At 47.2% G+C, this 21,916-nt stretch overlaps 1 protein-coding gene across 1 annotated transcript in view; it reads left to right on the forward strand.

Annotated features, from left to right (window-relative positions):
* The first annotated feature begins 13,777 nt into the window (after positions 1-13,777).
* The window catches only part of PTPN1 (protein tyrosine phosphatase non-receptor type 1), a 30,575-nt gene continuing 22,436 nt past the window's right edge, over positions 13,778-21,916 (forward strand). Inside the window, exon 1 of the mRNA XM_033075104.1 lies at positions 13,778-13,902. Coding sequence (XP_032930995.1) covers positions 13,840-13,902 — 63 coding nt within the window. The 5' untranslated portion in view covers positions 13,778-13,839. The remainder of the gene's footprint in view (positions 13,903-21,916) is intronic.

Here is a 21,916-nt window from a genome sequence, read left to right on the forward strand (position 1 = left end):
AAATGTGCATTATGCCTTAATTGGAGAATGCAGTCACTTAGGTGGAACAACGAGTTTTGTGTATCTTTGGGTTGATCTGGCATGAAAAACGTATTTGTCACTTTATACAATACTCAGGAAGTCACGCTTTCTGTGAGATGCATGAATCCTTTCAAAGACATATAAATACATCCAAGAATACAGCAATTTTCTACAACAGGGTATTGTGCATCTCTTGGATCCAAATTAATCACAATTGTTATGCTGCTTCCTACTGAGTGGAAGATTTAGAAGTGCACCTTTATATTCATGGAAGAGTAGCAACAATTAGCAAAATTCATTTAGAAGTGTGAATTCCTCTTCAGTCTGGATTACAGTGACTTTTAATTATGAAACAGTAAAATATTTATTATAATACTCTGAGCACACAGAGTGTTCTGTGTGGTGAAGAACCCTGAGTACAACTGGACAGCCCCAAATTCAGCAGTTCCTGGTTTTGCACGTCACAAGGGCACGTTGTGCCACATCACCCATCCCTGCAGCTTCCCTCTGTGCATTCCCTTATCCCTTGGAAATTCAGGACTGTGCTCTGCTCTCCTGCCACACTGAGCAGCAGCTAACTTCTGAGGGTGCTCTGAACATTGCATTTGCTGTTTCTGTGCAGTAGCTGGAAGGAGCTCCAGGTAGGGAAACTGCAGGTGAGCAGGTGCAGTGTTGTCACAGGAAAATCATCTCTTCCATGCAAGGTTGGGCACTGGAGAGGATGGATGGAATGGAAATGGAAAAACCGACTGCAGTAACCAACACTTCATACAGACAATGATGGTGAATCCTGATTTGAATTTTGATGATCTGGGTCCCTGAGTTTTGCAGTTGTACAGGTAACAGAAGTGTATTGTCATGCAGAGATAAGGATTCTATTTCAAAAGGAAAGGCACACTCCAGCTCCCAGGAATGTTTACAATCTGGAATGTGTGGTTCTGTTTCAGTTTCTGAGCACCAGACAGGGACTATTCCAGGCTCAGGCTTCCTCCACTTGCTATATTTAGAATTTGCACTGAATCACATCCCTATTCCTTCGTGCTTCTCCTGTTATACCCAGCTCTGAACCCGAAGTTTTTCCAACATTTTTCCTGAATTGCTGCCCACATTGTGAATTCCCCCTGGAGTTCCTGCAGTTCTGCTAAGGAGCACTGATAAAAGTGCAGTGCCCAGCTGACTGAACATCCAGAGGATTCCTGGCTCCGAAAGAGGCAGCTACAATGTGAGTAGAAAAATCCATTCATTCATTCCCTCCTTCCCAGCAGCATTCCCTGGCCTGGGGCCAGGTGCCATTTGACGTCACGGCTCTAACCAGGAACATGATGTGCTGGCACTGGGACAACTGCTCTGCCACGGAAAAAAACAGCAGCAAGCACAAACTTATCACCCTGGCTGGGAAGAGGGAGTTCAGAGAACGAGGCTGAGGGAAAATCAGCAGAAAATTCAATGGACTCTGCCAGGTCAAATATTTTGTTTTTGTTTTTCTGCACAGCACCTGAGGTTACTGATCCAAAGCACCAATCGTATTAACACAGACAGCACACAGCAAAAAGATGCCCTAAAACACTTAATTCTTTCCATTCTACTCTTGGCAGAACTTGCTGAAGTGCTCCAGAAGGTCTGTTCTTTCTTGCTTTTTTACTTCAAATTATTTGAAACACAATAATCCAAAGATTTCTTTTTTGGTCCGCAATCTTTTAAAATCTTTGTCCTGTTTATTTGAGTTAAATATTAAACAGGTCTTTAAGTAGAGACTTTGCAGTGTTAGTACACAAAACTCAGAAGGTGGTTTAAGGACAGAAAACCAATCTTGTAAGTCTCTTCATAACCATAATTAAGGTGCTGGGTAAAAAAAAAAAAGACCAACAAGCTTCCAAACCAACTACTAAGCACAGAAATAAAATAATAATAAATATAAAAAAGACTAGGAAATATTTGAATAGCAACAACTGTACTGGGTGTTGCTGGTATTTAGAAAGTTGCTGGAATTTAGAGTGTCAGATTGACAACCACCAGAGTATCACTGATACCACAGCTGGAGCATTGCAAACATTGGTTTGTAGAAGTTTACAGGAGAAATTTCCTGAACTGTCAATCTTATGGTAGACTGTCACAAAATTAATTTCAGAAACAAATGTATATGTCAGTAATTTAGAATGTAATCTTCAAGAAAATCTTCTGAAGCTGTCCATCACCCTCCTGTTTGCTGGAGCTCACAGAAAATGCTGAGTTTCAGTTCCTCTGGAGTCTGAGGCTGCTCAGAAATGCCACCAAACCCCTCTGAATTTCAGTGCCTCTCAAGGGCTGTGCTCCTGCTCACTTCAGGCAGGAAGGACATCCTGGAAAATGAGCTGTGCACTTCCTTCCACAGCGTGAGGCTGAGCTGGAGTCACGAACATCTCATGTCATTCCAATTTCAGCAATTTCAGCAATCCCTTTTGGCCCAGGTCATCAGACTCACAGCACCAGTGAGTGTCCAAACCCCTTTTCAGCTGAATATACCCAGTCATCGGGGACATACAAAGTGGAAGAAGTTCACAAACATTGTGTTTCGTTGAAATCTGGAACTATTTAAGCTGCAATGAGACAAATCTGGACAATAGCATCCCCTCTCTGCATGGAAACCATGCCCTGCCCCAGCCCACATATCTGTTCATGGAGAGTTGGAGCTGCCAGTGTCCAACAAAGCCCTCAGACCTTGGGTATCTCGTTATCCAGCACGGGCACAGTCAATAATGACAGCTGCCAAAACTGAGCACAGCTGGAATGCCATGGGACAGTGCCTGCAGGGAACTGCCAGCTGCACATCTGTCCACGGAGATGTGAAAGGGAATTTGTCAAGTCACATTATCACTGAAAGGTTATCCTGGCTTCAGAAATGTTAGTTTGTGTTAAAACCCTGACATGGAGAAAATATTACCTATCAATTTGACATTATTTCATCATGACTAAACTAGAAGTCATTTTAGTTTTCTAATCTCATAACAATTGAACTATAATTGTAACATTATTTTTTTCCATTGCCTTTGTAAGTTGTTCTTATGACTGTTTAGTTTGAGCAATAAAGAATATTTTCAAAGTAGCCACAGATTTATCTCTTAATTTGTAATGGATGCTCTGCTGGCTTCACATCTCGCTTCTCTTTGACCAAAGCTTCATTACTGAGCATTTACCACTCTTTGGTCAACAGCAACTGCCCTCAGGCTCATCTATCCATCCTTCTCCCAAGCCTGGCTCTGCATTGATAAAAGCTCCTTCACAAAAGGAAAAAAAATTATATTAAAAAATGACAATTATTCAATTCAACATTTTTCATATTTTAAGCTCTAATGCAAAATTTTGATCTCACCTCAGCTGGATTTTGCCTGCCAACAGCTTGGATTTTCTCTAATCCCTAAAAAACTGCTGTATTGCAAAAACAATTGGTTGGATGCCTCTTGTGAAATCATTAATTTGACAAGTTCCATGATATTTTGAATAAGTTATTTAATGGATTTCCTCTTGTTCATTATTTACTTGGGATCAATGGCTTATGTGCAGAATGTGCAAACCTAAACACAAACAAGCCCCAACTGTCTTATTGTCCCAGCACACAATTTTGGTTTTGGGTGTGCAGAGCCCCACCTATTCCAAGCAGGGACAGGGTGCCAGAATTCCAGGCCACGAGGTGGATCACGCATCCCATGGCTCTGCTCATCTGGGCAACACATGCAGGACAAGCAGGGTGCACTTCCCAAAGAGGAGGAGTGGAAAAGATGCACGCTGAGACTGCACAAAGCCTAAAAGCCACGGGTGGGACACTGCTCGGACACTTGGGGCTGGGCAGGAATAAATACCTGAAAACATCCTGAAGAATCAGAACCTGGCTGCTTTCCAACTGGAACAAACTAAAGATCTTCCAGATCTTTTCCAAGAGGAGAACACGAGCACATAACCCTTGTAACAGGCAGACAAATCTCAAACAGCCAATTTTTAAGGCACCTCTCTCACTCAGGAGGCACAAGGCAAAGCTGGGGCTGCCAGCACTGGGCACTGCACCTCTCACCTCCCTCACATTCTCTTCCACCCGAGGTTCAGATGGCTTTTGTAAAAAGTACCCATCCACGAGTGTCTTCTCTTCAAAATCCAGCATTTTTAGACAAAGGATGCTTTGCTAAAACATTCCCAACCAGTGCTCAATCCCTGCTCCTCCAAGCTCAGCTACATATTTCCATTTCAGATAAGGAAATTAAACCTCGAACCCCAGACTATTGTGATGCACTGAAGTGTTGCACGGTGGAATGAATTTCAGAGATGCTGCTTCACTGAAAAGCTGCAATTTGCTGTGAGACACCGCCTTTTCCTGCACTTCAGACTGACTCTGGCAGCAGGGATTTTTCACTTCATAAAACAAGATGTTCTAATTGAAAGCACTGAAAATGCTTTGCTATGCTTTGCTGTAGCAGAAATTAAGTCCTTTGTTCCATCTTAAAAGTTCCTTGTGGGGAAAACAACAACAACAACAACAACAAGCTGAAATGATCCTGAAACCAACTGTAAAATAGTATAGAATTTATCCTGCTGGAAAGAGATCCTCTGTGGATAAAGGTGGTTTTTGCTTTTTTAAAGACCTTAGTCCTTAAAATACATATTAGTTTTGGTTGCCATGCACACCTGCTCCCTGAGAGGTCACTGTGACCCATTCATATTGATCTACACGCAGATAGGGGTGAAATGTTGATATTTTGTAAGTGTTCCATGTTTTCACAGACAATATTTTTCATAGGAACCAGAATAAATTGGTTTGGTTAAATTTTCTCCTATTTTATCAGCTACAAAAGAGAGATTGATTCCTGCTGGAAGGGTTGTCTTTATAAAGGAAAGCTTATGATTCAATTCTTTATCACAAGCACTCAGAGAAGATTCATACGTAGTGTGCCTGATGACACAGACAGAGAAAATATGATTTGTGGAATACAAGACAACCATTTCCATTTCCACCCAGCTTGATGTCTGAGAACACCTGGTTGAGGTGGGAGGGTGGAGGCACAGCAGGTAACTCATTTATCAGACAGTGCACGGTGTGAAGGGTTTGGTTTGGGGGGTTTTTAGCACTTTAAAATATTAACAAAGGCCTGAAAGCTGTTTCTGCTTCACACATTTCAGAAGGCATTTTCCAGGCTTTGCAGAATCAGATAACTGTCCTCGAATAATGACACAGTTGTTCTCTAATTTACACTGACAATTGTTTCACCTACCTGGCAGGTCAGAGAGAGCACCAGCAGCTCTCCACCACCACAGCTGTGGATTGTGCAATTCCGCTGCCGTTTGACAAAACAATGGGTAGATCCAAGGGGATTTCAGAAGAGCCAGCGTGGTTCAGCCATTCCCTGCCCAGTCCCACCACCCTGCCCATTCCCCACCCCAACCCTCCTCCTGCACACGCACAACTCCTCCCTGCTGTTTGTTTTTCGTTCTGAACGCTCTAAGCAGGAATTGACTTTGGCTGCTTGTGCTGGACTCTGAAGTGTTTGAGCAGATAAGACTCAGATAACCCATGAGAAGAAAGTTCCATAGGTCCCCTTCTCCTGGCAGGTGGTCACCAAGGCCAGCCACGCACTGAGGTTTCTTTGCCCTGACCCAGAAGAATTTTTCTGTCTCATTTACTTTTCAAACTAGGCCAGATTTGAAATTTTTATTGTATCTCACTCGGAAAAAATGTTTCAGCTGCAAGATCCTTGTTTATACACAGTGCTGGGGAAATGCAATGTGCAAATCTCCCTGCTGCCATCCCAAATGTGGTGGGAGCTTCCCAAGCAGTTTTATTGAGCCCCTCGGACTCAGCAAGAGGGACTTGATCTGAGCTCCTCTTCCTTTATGGGAAATAAATAAAGAGTGATAAAACTCTCACACTGTAAAAGTACTAAGCTGTGCCTCCAGAAATAACTGCTCTTTAGACAACAATATAAAAACAGTCACATTTGTTCCAAGGAAATACTGGTTAAAATGGATAACCTTTTATTTTCCTATCACTATTTTTTTCCATTTAAAGGCTTACCTGAAATGAGAAGGCTTTTGTTCTCCTCCTAGACAAAAAAGGAATTCAGGCTCTTCTTTCCAGATATTTAGATATTTATACAGTCTTACTTATGGTTGGCATGGATTTTGTCACAAATAATAATAATAATCATAATAATAATAACAACGAGTACTACTACTACAACAAATATCAAAATTTTAGAACACAATTTACTGTGGATCACTGAAAATGCAGAATTAGCCAGGGTGTCTCAGGATGGAGTCCTGAGTGGTAATAATGGTTCATAATATTAATCTTCTGTTCTTGTCCTGCCTGACCATCAGTGTGTTCTGTTGTTCTAGAAATATTGTTTATGTGCCATATGGTTCACTGTACTAGAAACCTAAGAAACCTAATTGTGCTTAAAACTAATCCAGAAGAAAACTCTTTTTTTTTCTTCTTTTTTTTTTTTTTTTTTTTTTTTTTTTTTGTGGGGAGTGTGGTATTTTGGTGCTTGCCAGACTACAGATGTGCAGAGAGGAGCACTCACCGTTCTGCAGCCCTGGGAAGCAGAGGTGAAGCTGATTCCAGACTCAGGGATGCTGTATATGCTGTAAGGAAAAAGGATCACTTCAGGAAAGGGTTGCTGAAAACATTCTCCCACTAATCTAAACCACTGCATAAAGCATAAAAGAGTGACTGAAAGCCTGGGGATAAATTACCTTGCCATCATAAACACACACATCTCTTCTGACACCAGAGAGTAAATCACACCTGAGTCCCTTGTGACAGAACCAACTGCATTTGGAAATCTTTATTTAGAAAACTAAACCATCTGACAAGATTTCAACACAGACCTCCTAAAGCCTAATGCTGTGAAACTAAAGCCAGCTCTTCGAGTGTAATTTTACTCCATTATCACATTAGTAATAAAAAATAGTTTTCCTAATCGTTACTACTTGACTTTAAAATTCCTGTGCACGAGTTAAACCCAGGCTGTAAGCAGTAAGGGCTGGAGTGCCATCCAACGGTGAGACAGTCATTAACAGCTTGGATTAAAGATTTCTGCCTCTACCTGCTCCTGCCACAGCAGGGCATGAAACACCCTGCAAACCCTGGAGCTCTAAAACATCCAAACCAGTGAAGGCCTCAGGTTGTACAGGCTGGAATTATTTTGGGAAGGGGCTGCCTTCCTCTGTGCAAAGTGCAAGAAGGGTTGTGTCCTGAGACCACAGAATATTTTCATTTACCTAATCCTCCATTATTATATGGATCTAAGTCACCAATAATACTTTTAATCTCTTCTGTGTTTTTTTTTCTTGCAATGTTTTGCAGATTTTGCAACTTTTAGTATTTTGTAAGGTAGATCGTAAATTTCATAAAGGCTATTAGGAAATTTTTTGTTGCTCTGCATTTGTGTGGAGGCACAATTTGAGGATTAAATATCCATTAAAGGGTGAACACGCTTGTAGGGCACAGACGTCTGGTTCAAGTGGCCTTTTCAGTCCATGTTCTTGGCTGGAATATATTTCAGACCTTCAGTTCCACTGGGACCGGCATCCAAAACTGTGGAGCCACTTGAGTCCAATTCAGCACTGGGGCAAACAGGTATTGCCCCTCTGGCTTCAGCTGAAGTCATAAATCCAGAGATTAATTTACCCTTTTTCCATTGCAAGCCAGGACTGGAAACGCCATGCAAACAGATCTTCCTGCAACAATTCCAATCCAGACATTCCTATTGCCTTTCCTTTTCCATCCCAATCATCACTGAATTGTATTGGAAGGTTTTTGTTTATTATTGTTTGTTTGTTTTGTTGATTTTTTGTTTGTTTGTTTTTTGTTGCTTCCTACTAAGATGGAAAGCGTTCAGAAGCCACCAAAAAAATACCATACAAATCAAGCCAAATTCCATCTGAACCGATTTTCCCTGCAGAAGCATTTTATATTGAAATATTCTGCCAGTGGAAAAGTTCATCTTCAGAAAGAAATGGGTAAAAAGCGGCACGAGGAGCTCTGTCCTGGCGCACCTGCGCTGCTGCCGGGGCCGGGCTCCAGCGCTCCGCCCGCTGCTCCAGCACTCGCGATGGAGCAGTGACACCCAGCGGCTCCGGCCAGCGCTGCGGCCACTGCCCGGTGCGGGACACCTGCCACCTGCCAGGGCCACTGCCCAGTGCGGGTACCTGCCAGGGCTGCGGCCACTGCCCGGTGCGGGACACCTGCCACCTGCCAGGGCCACTGCCCGGTGCGGGACACCTGCCACCTGCCAGGGCCACTGCCCGGTGCGGGACACCTGCCACCTGCCAGGGCCACTGCCCAGTGCGGGTACTTGGCAGCGCTGCGGCCACTGCCCAGTGCGGGTACCTGCCACCTGCCAGGGCTGCGGCCACTGCCCAGTGCAGGACACCTGCCAGGGCCACTGCCCAGTGCGGGTACCTGCCACCTGCCAGGGCCACTGCCCAGTGAGGGCCACCTGCCACCTGCCAGGGTCACTGCCCAGTGCAGGACACCTGCCAGAGCTGCGGCCACTGCCCAGTGCGGGTACCTGCCACCCGCCAGGGCCACTGCCCAGTGCGGGTACCTGCCAGGGCTGCGGCCACTGCCCAGTGCGGGACACCTGCCATCTGCCACCTGCTGCGGCCACTGCCCAGTGCGGGTACCTGCCACTGCTGCAGGCCACCTGCCACCTGCCAGGGCCACCACTGCCCGGGGCCACTGCTGCCCAGAGCTGCTCGCCAGAGCTCCTCCAGACACAGCGAACGGGCTGTGCGGTGGGGAAAGGGACACCCCGCACACCTGAGGGGCCCCAGCCCTGTCACACCTGAGGGACCCCGGATGTGGCGCAGTTCCCTGACCCACTGACTCCTGGCCTGGCGTTGAACCCAGGCCGATCTGTGATGTCGCATCTCCTTGTCCTCACTCCCATCTCTGCTCACCTGTCACAGCCGTGTGTCACAGCCGAATCCCGCTGTCCCCATTGCGGTGTGTCACAGCCAGGCTGTCCCCATTGCGGTGTGTCACAGCCAGGCTGTCCCCACTGCCCTGTGACACCGCCCGGCTCCTGCCCCGCTCCCCGTGCGGGCCCTGAGCCGACCCCGGCCCCTCGCAGCTGCTGCTGCTCCCACGCTGGGCAGGCGACAAAGGCTCCAGCAAACCAGGAACGTCCCAGTATCCTTCTGGGACTGGGTACCCGAACATTGTGGGCACAAGGTGCCAAAGAGATCAAGCTTTGATGCGGGAGCATATCCACAAAGCTGGGAAGGGTCCGGAGTGTCCTGTGAGGGTCTGAGGGAGCTGGGAGGGCTCAGCCCTGAGAAAAGGGGATCGGAGGGACCTTGTGGCTCTGCACAGCTCCCTGCCAGGAGGGGACACCGGGGGGATTTGGGATCTGCTCCAGGGACAGGGACAGGAGCAGAGGGAACAGCTCAGGGTGGGCACAGCAGGAATTTCCCCATGGAAAGGGAGCTCAGGGATTGGAACTGCCCAGCGAGGTTGGATCCCATCCCTGGAGGCGTCCCAGGAATTCCTGGAGGTGGCACTGAGTGCTCTGGGCTGGGGACAGGGTGGGGATCAGGCACAGCTGGGACTGGATGGGCCTGAAAGGAATTTCTAACTGAAGGATTCCATGATTCTATGATCTGGCATAAATTGGTACCCACATACTGCGAGGGTCTCAGTTTTCTAGCCCTGGATATCGTTGCATGTAAAAGGAACGCCACAATTCCATAGCACATCCACCAATTCGCTGTGCTTTGCCAAAACACAGTGTGCAAATTGCTTCTCACTTCTTTTCTATGGGCATGTACAGGTAAAAGCAAATATTTATTGAGTAGTCTACCCACTCAAAAATATCCATCTGTATAGTAAAATCATTTGTTGAACCAGACTGACACATTTAAAATGTCACACACCTTGGTACTGTGATGGACAGAGATTTATGAAGAAATGTAGGATGCACTGATTTTCTAGGTCACTCTGTGAAATCTTCAGCTGAGTCAACTTGTTAGGGATATATGACTTGGGATATCTCTGTATGGTTGGAATATCTGGATTTCAAACCCAGGAGTAACAATGGGGGCTCTCTGAGATGTGTAAGCTCCAGCTCCATTAGGAAATGAATGGCTTTATGGAAAAGCTGAGCTAGACTGCCAGGTTTAGCTCCTGGGACAGAACTATAGCACCTGGATAGCAACGGCAATTTGGGAGGAGGAATGCACGCACCGAGAATGAGCAACCACCATGCGGAGCTTGTTGAATTTCTGCGATGAAAGAGACGGGCAAAGTGACAGGATCGAAAGAGACAGGAAAAGTGACAGGATCGAAAGAGACGGGCAAAGTGACACGAGCCCAGTGCATTGAGCAGGCTTTAAGAGCAGCATCTCCATCAGCAAGAGAACGTCCTGCCCGCCTCTAAGCGAGCACACGGGCTCGCATCCAACCCCCGCCCTGGCACCGCCGCCCTCCGCCGGTGCCGGTGCCCTCCCTGTGCCCTAAGGCGAGTGCCAGCACTGCGGGCCCTCCTGTGCACGGCACTCGAGCGGCTGCGGACAGCCCAGCCCGGGGGCAGAACGGCTCCGCTCCGAGCCCTCGCTGCCGCCGCCGCCCTGCGGCCCCTCCGCCGGGCCGGGCCGGGCGTGGCCCCGTTCCCACCGCCCCGGAATTGGCGTCACCGGGGCGGGAGCGCAGATCCGGCGGCAGCGGGAGGGCGGGGGCCGGGCAGAGCCGCCGCGACCACGGCAGCGTGATTTTTCCGCGCGAGTTTTTCCACGCGAGTTTTTTCCACGCGTGTTTTTTCCGCGCGAGTTTTTTCCACGGGAGTTTTTTCCACGCGAGTTTTTTCCACGCGAGATTTTTCCACGCGTGTTTTTTCCACGCGTGTTTTTTCCACGCGAGTTTTTTTCCACGCGAGATTTTTCCACGCGTGTTTTTTCCACGCGAGATTTTTCCACGCGAGTTTTTTCCACGCGAGTTTTTTCCACGCGAGTTTTTTCCACGCGAGTTTTTTCCACGCGAGTTTTTTCCACGCGAGTTTTTTTCACGCGAGTTTTTTTCAACGCGAGTTTTTTCCCACGCGAGTTTTTTTCCACGCAAGTTTTTTCCACGCGAGATTTTTCAACGCGAGATTTTTCCACGTGTGTTTTTTCCACTTGTGTTTTTATTCCACGCGTGTTTTTTCCACACGAGATTTTTCCACACGAGTTTTTCCATGCGAGTTTTTTCCACGTGAGTTTTTTTCCACGCGAGATTTTTCCACACCTGTTTTTTCCACGCATTTTTTTCCACGTGTGTTTTTTCCACGTGAGATTTTTCCACACGAGTTTTTCCACCCGTGTTTTTTTCTATGTGTGTTTTTTTCCACGGGTGTTTTTTCCACGCGAGATTATTCCACGCGAGATTTTTCCACACGACTTTTTCCACCCGTGTTTTTTTCTATGTGTGTTTTTTCCACGCATGTTTTTTCCACCCGTGTTTTTTTCCATACCTGTTTTTTCCACGCGTGTTTTTTCCACGCGAGATTTTTCCACCTGTGTTTTTTTCCACGCAAGTTTTTCCCACGCGAGATTTTTCCACGCGAGTTTTTTCCACGCGTGTTTTTTTCACGCCTGTTTTTTCCACGCGTGTTTTTTTCACACGTTTTTTCCACGCCTGTTTTTTCTACGTGCTTTTTTCCACACATTTTTTCCATGTGTGTTTTTTCCACGTGAGATCTTTCCACGCGTTTTTTCCACGTGTTTTTTTCCACGCATGTTTTTTTCACACGTTTTTTCCACGCCTGTTTTTTCCACGCCTGTTTTTTCCACACTTTTTTTCCACACGAGTTTTTTCCACGCGAGATTTTTCCATGCGTGTTTTTTCCACTTGTGTTTTTTTCCACGGGTGTTTTTTCCATGCAAGATTATTCCATGCGAGATTATTCCACATGTGTTTTTTCCATGTATGTTTTTTTCACGCAAGTTTTTTCCACGTGTGTTTTTCCACGCAAGTTTTTTCCACGCGTTTTTTCCATGCATGTTTTTTTCCACGCGAGTTTTTTCCACACGAGTTTTTTCCACGTGTGTTTTTTCCGCGTGTTTTTTCCACGCGAGTTTTTTCCACGCGTGTTTTTTCCATGTGTGTTTTTCCAGTGTGTCCTGTGAGGGGTCTGAGGGAGCTGGGAAGGGGCTCAGCCCTGAGAAAAGGGGATCGGAGGGACCCTGTGGCTCTGCACAAGTCCCTGACAGGAGGCGACACCGGGGGGATTTGGGATCTGCTCCAGGGACAGGGACAGGAGCAGAGGGAACAGCTCAGGGTGGGCACAGCAGGAATTTCCCCATGGAAAGGGGGCTCAGGGATTGGAACTGCCCAGGGAGATTGGATTCCATCCCTGGAGGCGTCCCAGGAATTCCTGGAGGTGGCACTGAGTGCTCTGGGCTGGGGACAGGGTGGGGATGGGGCACGGCTGGGACTGGATGGGCCTGAAAGGAATTTCTAACTGAAGGATTCCATGATTCTATGATCTGGCATAAATTGGTACCCACATACTGCGAGGGTCTGAGTTTTCTAGCCCTGGATATCATTGCATGTAAAAGGAAAGCCACAATTCCATAGCACATCCACCAATTCGCTGTGCTTTGCCAAAACACAGTGTGCAAATTGCTTCTCACTCCTTTTATATGGGCATGTACAGGTAAAAGCAAATATTTATTGAGTAGTCTACCCACTCAAAAATATCCATCTATATAGCAAAATCATTTGTTGAACCAGACTGACACATTTAAAATGTCACACACCTTGGTACTGTGATGGACAGAGATTTATGAAGAAATGTAGGACGCACTGATTTTCTAGGTCACTCTGTGAAATCTTCAGGTGAGTCAATTTGTTAGGGATATATGACTTGGGATATCTCTGCATGCTTGGAATATCTGGATTTCAAACCCAGGAGTAACATTGGGGGCTGTCTGAGATGTGTAAGCTCCAACTCCATTTGGAAATGAATGGCTTTATGGAAAAGCTGAGCTAGACTGCCAGGTTTAGCTCCTGGGACAGAATTATAGCACCTGGATAGCAACGGCAATTTGGGAGGAGGAATGCAAGCACCGAGAACGAGCAAACACCATGCGGAGCTTGTTGAATTTCTGCGATGAAAGAGACGGGCGAAGTGACAGGATGGAAAGAGACGGGTGAAGTGACACGAGCCCAGTGCATTGAGCAGGCTGTAAGAGCAGCATCTCCATCAGCAAGAGAACGTCCTGCCCGCCTCTAAGCGAGCACACGGGCTCGCATCCAACCCCCGCCCTGGCACCGCCGCCCTCCGCCGGTGCCGGTGCCCTCCCTGTGCCCTAAGGCGAGTGCCAGCACTGCGGGCCCTCCTGTGCACGGCACTCGAGCGGCTGCGGACAGCCCAGCCCGGGGGCAGAACGGCTCCGCTCCGAGCCCTCGCTGCCGCCGCCGCCCTGCGGCCCCTCCCACGGGCCGGGGCTGGGCCGGGCTGGGCCGGGGGCACCTGCGCGGCTGGGCCGGGCTGGGCCGGGGGCACCTGCGGGGCTGGGCCGGGCCGGGCCGGGGGCACCTCCGGGCCTGCCCCGCTCGGAGCCTGCGGCAGCCGCGGGGCCGCGGGAGCCCGGGCGGGGCTGGCAGCCCTCTCAAACCCGGCTGTCCCCGCAGCCCCCGGGCCGCGGGGCGGGCGCGGCCCCGTTCCCACCGCCCCGGAATTGGCGTCGCCGGGGCGGGTGCGCAGTTCCGGCGGCAGCGGGAGGGCGGGGGCCGGGCAGAGCCGCCGCGGCCTCGGCAGCAGCTGCAGCCGGAGCTGCCGGAGCGGCGCGGGGCGCCAGGCCCCCGCCATGGAGATCGAGAAGGAGTTCCAGCGGCTGGACCAGGCCGCCAGCTGGGCCAGCATCTACCAGGTGAGGGGCAGCGCCCGGCGCGGCGGGGAGCGCTGATTGCCGCTGATTCCCGCTGATTCCCGCTGCTTCCCCCCGGCTCCCGCTGCCTCCCGCTCCTCCCGCTGCCCGCGATGCCGCCGCTGCTGCCCCGGCCCCGAGGGCCAGCCCTGCCCTGCCCTGCCCTGCCCGGCACCGCTCGCTCCCCGCTCCAGAGGCACACGGACCCCGGCCGGGTGCGCCCCGGGCACAGCGGGGCGGGGGCGGCGGGTCCGGCGGGGCAACCCCGATCGGTGCTGCCCGCCCGAGGAGCGGCTGGGGCACATCCATGGGCAGGGACACATCCATGGGCACGGGCACATCCCCGGCCACGGGCACATCCATGGGCAGGGATACATCCCCGGCCACGGGCACATCCATGGGCAGGGATACATCCCCGGCCACGGGCACATCCATGGGCAGGGATACATCCCCGGCCACGGGCACGTCCTCATCCACGGGCACATCCCCGGCCAGGGGCACATCCCCGGCCACGGGCACATCCACGGGCACATCCCCGGCCAGGGGCACATCCCCGGCCACGGGCACATCCACGGGCACATCCCCGGCCAGGGGCACATCCCCGGCCACGGGCACATCCTCATCCAGGGGCACATCCTCATCCACGGGCACATCCCCGGCCAGGGGCACATCCTCATCCACGGACACATCCCCGGCCACGGGCACATCCCCGGCCAGGGGCACATCCTCATCCACGGACACATCCCCGGCCACGGGCACATCCCCGGCCAGGGGCACATCCCCGGCCACGGGCACATCCTCGGCTGTAGGTACATCCTCATCCAGGGGCACATCCTCGGCTGTGAGCACATCCTCGGCCACGGGCACATCCCCGCAGGAGCTGTTCAAGCTGCCCCTCCCGTGCCGGGGGCAGCGAATCCATCGGATTTCTGCTTTTTCTCAGAAAAGCAGCGAAGGGGACATCTAAATGCATTTAGCTTTTCAGTCTGCTTAATCACAGAACAGAGCCTGGAACAGCTTGCTGGCAGTACTCGTGTAGCTAGCTGGTACTGGGTTTTTATTGTCCTTTACTGCATTTAGATTTTTTGGTGATATTTAAAACAACCCTGTGGCGAATGTGAATGCTTGCAGTAGTATTTGCCTTCTGCATCCAACTTCACATACAAGCCACAGAAGTTAGTGCTTTTATCTTTAAATCCTTCACACCTTTATCTGAAATGAAGTTTAAGAGAAGCTGAAATACATGAATGACTGGGCGGATGTGTTCAGTCAGATCAGGCAGCGTTGCTGTAACATCCATTTGAATGTTTAGGCCGGTGTATTGCATAAATGAATGACTTGAAGTTCATGTTTGCAGCAGACACTGAGCTTCTCATCTTTCCTGGTGAATTCCTCTGGCAATAGACCAGTGAGAGGAGTTGTATAAAAGTGAAATAAACGGGCTTCAGTTTCAGAATCACAGCAGGCAAGTTTTAACAGCAATAGCTTGCAGGGTGAACATCTTCAGTTCCTGGCATTTAGAGAATAAGCATGCAGTGTTGAGCCTGCTTTGCAGAAGGTCCATTTCCTACATCTCCCTTCCCTGCCGAGTGTCAGTGCTTGCTGACTGTATCAGTTGAAAGTCATGTGGATATATGACGTTATGTTTTTGCTGAACTGTTCTGGATGATTTGGTGTGTTGCAGGCTTAGTGCTCAGGAAATGATTTTGAGTAATAGAGCTTTGTAATTGAAGGGGTACATTTCTACAGGTACAATTTAATTACAGAAGTGAAATATCAAAGTGGAACGAGGGAATGGCCATTTTCAATGAGGGATCAGCATTCAGTGATATTTTTGTCCTGCTCTCTTTCAATGATATGACTCAGTGGCCTGCTCAAACTGTGGCACAGCATGAGCTTTGATTGAGGACTAAAATTCAATTCAAAAAAGGACTAAAGTGATTCTTTGATTTGCATCCAGCTATTGACAGCACAGGGGGTGGGTTTTTTACTCTTTTTTTTTTCCCTGATTGATTAGTAAATACGTGCATCTGTGTCATGAAACTCAGTTTCTCAATGGCATCCTGCTTTTAAATGAGCTGTTGGAAATGGCATCTTGGCAGGTCATGGGCTTCTGGAAGAACAATTTTACTTTTCTATAATCTGTGCTTTTGGTATCTGAGCTGTGACATTAACAAAATAGTTTTCCTCCAGTGCTGGTTCTTGCTTGCAGAGTGCAGTAAGTAGAGCAGTGTATGTGGATAGTGCAGGAAAACATCTTCCCCCAGGGTTATTGTAGCAGAGGCTCTGGTGCCTCAGTGTTCAGGCTGTAACTGCTAGAATCCAAAAATATTCACCAGAGTTCCAGATGAAGTGCACTGCAGCTTGCTGCTGGTCCTTGTGTCAGTCTGTAATGTCGAGATGCAGCCCAGCATCTCCAGGAGGAATTAGCAATAGTCAGGAGCTGTGGCTGAGGCAGACTTGTCTGGGTGCCACATGACTTGGAAGGGTTAAAATTGTCCAGGCTTCTTTTTTTTTGGATGAGCGGAAGCTGTGTTCAGCTGTGATAGTACAGTTGTGAAAGAACAGAATTTAGATTACCTTCTTTTTTTCAGCAGAAGTAATCACAGGATGAGGACACCAACATTTCAAAATGAAGACCTTGTTTAGGTGATTTTGTGACAATGTCTTGGGCACTGCACAATAGTGGAACCATTCTCTGTGCAGCTGGTCAGAGCAGGGTGAACAGGGATGAAGTTCTTCGTGTTTTGTTAGTCTGGGAAGTTTTTGGAATGTTTGTTTGGTTTTTATTTCTGTCCCTTACTTTCCTCTAGATTTACTTCTACAAGAACTGTGAGCCATGAAATCCTGTGGAGGTTGTTCAGGGACCCAAGTGAGAAAAGGAATTGCTCAGGTTCTGGCTGTTGCTTGTATTTTAGAGAAACATAAGCAGAAGAAAAGCACATTGGAATTAAAATCCTCTCCTATAAAACAATAAGTTAGAGGAATGTGAGCTTTACCATGTGCTAGCTGTGGTGAAGGTGTGCAGCACAAAACAAATGCTCAAGGGTAAGTGAATGATGTGCACCCTGCAGAAATACCATTAGAAGCATCTATTGGAATGAAAAGCATTCACTCTGGAGATGTCACAACAAAAAAACCCATACCCCAAAGCTAAGGAAAGCACAGTTGAGGCTTTTAGAGCAGGGAAGAAAAGTAGATATTTGTCCAGCAAATCAAAGCAACACTGGATTGTCATTTGCTCACAGTGAGTGCAATATCAGATTTTCATAGTAATTTTACATGCAGAAGTCTTTCAGAACTTTAGGAGATTTTTATTTTCTGACTTCTTACACAGGGTGATAGAACGAGATGTTATCTTAAAAACACAACCCTCAAATACAGGTAGAGTTGCTTCTTGTGTTTATATAAACCAGATACGTTGACTTCAGTATGTTGGCCAATGATATTAACTTTGTTGTGCTTATCAGGAGCAGTAAAAATACCTCTGAATTATTTACTGATGTGCCATTCAACTGGGGATTCCATTCTCTATGGATGGAGGCAGAGCTGATATTTGGGGACAGCTCGTGCAGAGATTTCCATGTGAAGATAGCAAAATGAAACTAAAATGTGCACTCTTCTCTAGTTTTTATAGTTAGTGGAATATATATTGAGAAAGAGCTGGATTTAGTTTAGATTTTCCAGCATGTTTGGAAGTGAATATCCTGAAAACAGAACTACCTGTCTCTGGAATGAGTTGGGTTTGAGGCCTGTAAATAAGTGTTCTCAGTTTTTTGTTAATTTTTGAGAGTCTTTTAACCAAATATTAATGTGAATGTTAGTTTTTCAAACCTCTCTAAGCTAAACTAAAAATACTATAAATTATGAAAATTGATGAGCTTCATTCAGACTACAGGAGGAAGACAGAAGGTATTGTGGACATTTTGGATATCCCTCTGTCAAGAGGGGAAGGGCATGGGAAGTTTTTAGGTGTTCCCTGTCTCTGGAAAAATATTTGTAGAATATGTCAATGGATTTAGATGCTGAAAGTAAACTGTGAAATGGTTGACCCTGAAGACTTGTAGCAGTGTGGCTGTGTTGTGTATTTTAAGTCAGTGGACAGGAAGCCCTACAAGTGCTGTTGGTTTACAAGCTGCACAAGAGCAGTCAGAGCATTTGGGTTACTCCTTTGCTTGGGTGCTGAGCAGCAGATAAATCGTGGCACCAGCACGACTTTTTGTAAATGCATCTTTGTGCTTTATTCTGCCAGTTCTAGCTGCAGGTCTCTGCATGCAGTGCCTTGCCACTGCTTAATTTGTGCTCTGTTGATTCATTCGAGGCTCAGCATAATTGGCTCTGGTTGTGGAAAGCTGGTTTAGAGCTCAGGGCTGCAGGGAGTCTCTGTTCCTGCACTAAGCTGAAGATATTCCATGTTTTCCTGTGCTGTACAGAGTCTTCTGCACGTGTGCAGGGCTGGTGCTGGAGAGGCAGTGTCTGGCTCACAGAGTCAGGGTCCTCCCTGAAAGCCAGAGCTGCTGTTTGGCTGCTGGCACTTTGTGCCTTTGGGGCTGGCTCAGGGCACTCTGCTGGGTTGGGTTTTACTGCTGCCCTTTCCAGAGCAGCACCCCTTGTGTGTGGGGCTGGCAGATCTGACACTGGGGAAGTCCCAATATACAAAGCTACTGAGCCACTTACCCTTGCTTTTTTCCTTCAGAGCTTAAAATCTAAATACTTGAACCCAGAGCTTCTGTGATGTGCTGGAAGCAGAGCATGGAAAATGGAGCCTGTTATGGTTATCATTTGCTAAAAATGTAGAAATCATGTGCACACAGTGCTGACCTGCCTCTGAGCATTTCTGGAAGGGTTTTATGGTGTTGGTGTGTTCTTCACATGGTGCTGTTGGCTCCTCTGTGTGCTGGAAGCACAGATGTATGGAAGGAAGGAGAAAGCAGTGTTGGCCACATGCCAAATGATGGTAAATTCAAATAGAAATAGCCCTTACATTCTTTTACAGAGAATAAAATGTGGTAGTGGTAGACCAAATCTTTTTCAAAATAAAATAACCTTTAAAATATGGTAGGTAGGTTTGAAATAACAGTTCATCCTACAGTTAACTAAACATTAAAATTAAATGTTTTCCTGTAATACTTGCTTTGCAAATGGACTTTCTCCAAGGGTTCTCTTTAGTTGAGACTTTATAAGCTGTGGCCTACACTGAAATGTCACTGCTACTTTCTTGTAGTGAGAATTACCAGGTTTTAGATCAGTGGCACCTCCATGACCCTGTACCTGTTTGGATTGTGAATTTAGCCTCATTCATTACCTGCAGGTACTCAGTGATTTCTTCCCAAGTGATTGCTTCTCTGCTCACAGCCAGCACAGACTCCATCTGATCTGAGCTTGGATCTCTGAGCACTTGCCATTGAGGTTTTCTGGGGTGTTTTTAGTCATTGGTCAGCTTGTTTCACGTTGATTTGCAGAAGAGGTGGTTTCTTTCTCTCTGGTGCCAGCAGACATGCCCTTGCTGGTTGGACTGGGAGAGGCACTTTGATAGAGCATCCAAAAGCCTTTGTGTGTTCACTTTGTAGATCGTGTAGTACAAATGCCAATTCATCTTCTACCAAACCCTGTGAATTCAGATGTGCTTTTTCTCTCACCCACGCAGAACACAGCTAAGATTCAACAGCTTGCCTGTCATATTATACCAAGAAAAACTGGTAAAAGTGATTCTTGGAAATGCATGTGATTCTGCTAATGGTGATAGCTGATCTGCTTTCAAATTGGGTTGTATTTTCTGCATTTAAGAAAGCAAGTTCATAGAACAGTAGTGAAAAATTTATATCCCGGTTGGGAAGGAAAATGAGCTGGCATAATATGAAACCTTTAGAAATGTTCTGAATTCTATTTTTTCTAATTTTTAATTCTGTTCACGTTTCTATGTGTACAATTGTCTCAGCTCTTGGTGGCTGTGGATGCTTTGGGAACCTGTAGTTAGGGGAGCAAAAGTCACCTGCAGGACTGAGGATGAAGAGATCAGTGGTGAAGATTTACCTGGTTCACTAATGATGAAGAGCTCATTTAAATCAGATTTGCATCGTTCTGCACAGTCTTTTTCTGCTCCTTAGAAGGTTAAAACAGTTTATACATAAATAGAAAATAAAGCTCTGTGCTGCAGGTTTTGCTTTGTGGCAGTTTAGGCAGTTACAGAAAGCTCTGTGGAGCACAGGGTGAGTGTGGAGCTGGGCACAGCTCACTGCAGGCAGGGGAAACCCTCCTCTCTGGGCTGGAAGCTCTCTCTGCTTCATGTACTAAAATAAAATAATTGCTACTCAAAATGCTGCTCCATAGTACTATTCGGAACTTGAAGCAGCTGTTGTGTTTGCTCTCTGCCAGGTGCTTTTGCTTGTAGCTGAAGTTCCCAGAATTTTATGCTGCTTCTGTCAAGTGCTTGATCTGTCAAGTGCTTGATGCTGAGAGCCATCCTACAAAAGACACTCTGTTTCTCAGATTTTTCTATTTATATGGAACAAGTGTCCTACACATAGAGAGGAATGTTCTCATAACCTTCTTGCCTTGTACAGTTCAGTGAGAATTGCTTGTTTATACCATTCCTGATCCCACAGTAACAGGTTACAGTAACATAAACAGCGTGACCTTTTAATGCCATGGCAGGAAGTAAAATGTGAAATCTATTTTAAAAATGCATCTTTGACTAAGGAAGAGTATACTTCCTTTTTCTGACAGGAAAAATAACCCATGCTCCTTCAGAAGATCTCGATTCCATTTTACTGTGTGGGGCCTGTTTTTTCCACTGTCTCCTGTACAGTCATTGCAGCTGCTTGGAGCAGGACTAAACCTGTGCCATCCTCATGTGGGATTGAATCTCCTCTCTTAACATTTGCACAGCCAACAGTGACTAAAGATGGGGACTACAGGAAAAACACATCTGACACAGCTAGAGGTTGGTTTTAGTAAGAGGAACTTCTTCTGGAAAGAAGGAAAGGGTGGGTCATTGGAGCAAGAACTGGAAAAATACTACATAGCTTAATAAACAACTAAAATACATATTGACACATTTGACAGGATTTCTGAATATTTCCAGAAGTGGAAGAGATATGGGGAATTTTACCTAGTGAAGGAGTGGGGGTGGACAGCTCCCCAACTCTGGAAAATGTTTTTGTTTTCTTCATTAAGAGTTTAATGAAACTGCTAATCAACACTGTCACTTCTTTCTTAAACTTCTACCAGTGGAGAATTTTCAGAGTAAATTGCAGTTGCTGCCTAGAACTTCGTGGTCTATGGGGTGTCATGAACAAGAATTGTGTTTCAGCCTGTACTTTTATTTTTCATTCCCAGTATTGAAACCTTCTCAGAACTGCCCTGGTGCAGTTCCAGAGCTCCTGTAGGATGTGTGCAGGGCAGTGTGTGTTGGGAGCCCCCAAGCCCTTCCTCTGGTCCCTGCAGTCCCTGGTGTTGGCAGAGCAGGGTTGGGGTTACTGAGAGCACTGGGGTTTCTGGAGAAAAGCTCAGGCTGCTTTCAGGGGCCCCCAGCTTCTGCAGCTTCTTTGTCCTGTGCCCATCAGACTTGTCTGGAGCTCAGTAAGAGGTGAAAGATTGAACAGGAGGTTGAAAATATGTGAAATCTTTAGAGCTGCTAAGTTGCTGGATTTATTAGCCCACATGAGAGCATTAGTGGACAGGTCTAATCCTAGCAGACTTTTTAGAGCCTGTCAGGAAGCAGACGGAGCAGAAAGGTTGCGTGGAAACTCCTGACTTATGGCTCACTTGTCATTGATTTCATGTTTATCATTTGTGTAAAGCTGACCATCAGGAGCCTCCCCTGGAGCCCAGCCCTGCAGACAAGGCTTTGCTTGGTCGCCCACACAATCCAGAGAGCAGGATACTCAGTGAGCTGACAGCAGGAAATTCCTTGTGTGCTGCTGAGTTCCCTGCCCCATGAAATTTGGGGTGGTAAAACTGTTATGTGCTTATTATCTTCTGTGAGTAGCTAAATAAGTTAATATTGCTACCCAGT

This window comes from Catharus ustulatus, chromosome 17 (assembly GCF_009819885.2).
Source record: "Catharus ustulatus isolate bCatUst1 chromosome 17, bCatUst1.pri.v2, whole genome shotgun sequence".
NCBI classification, from domain to species: Eukaryota; Metazoa; Chordata; class Aves; order Passeriformes; family Turdidae; genus Catharus; species Catharus ustulatus.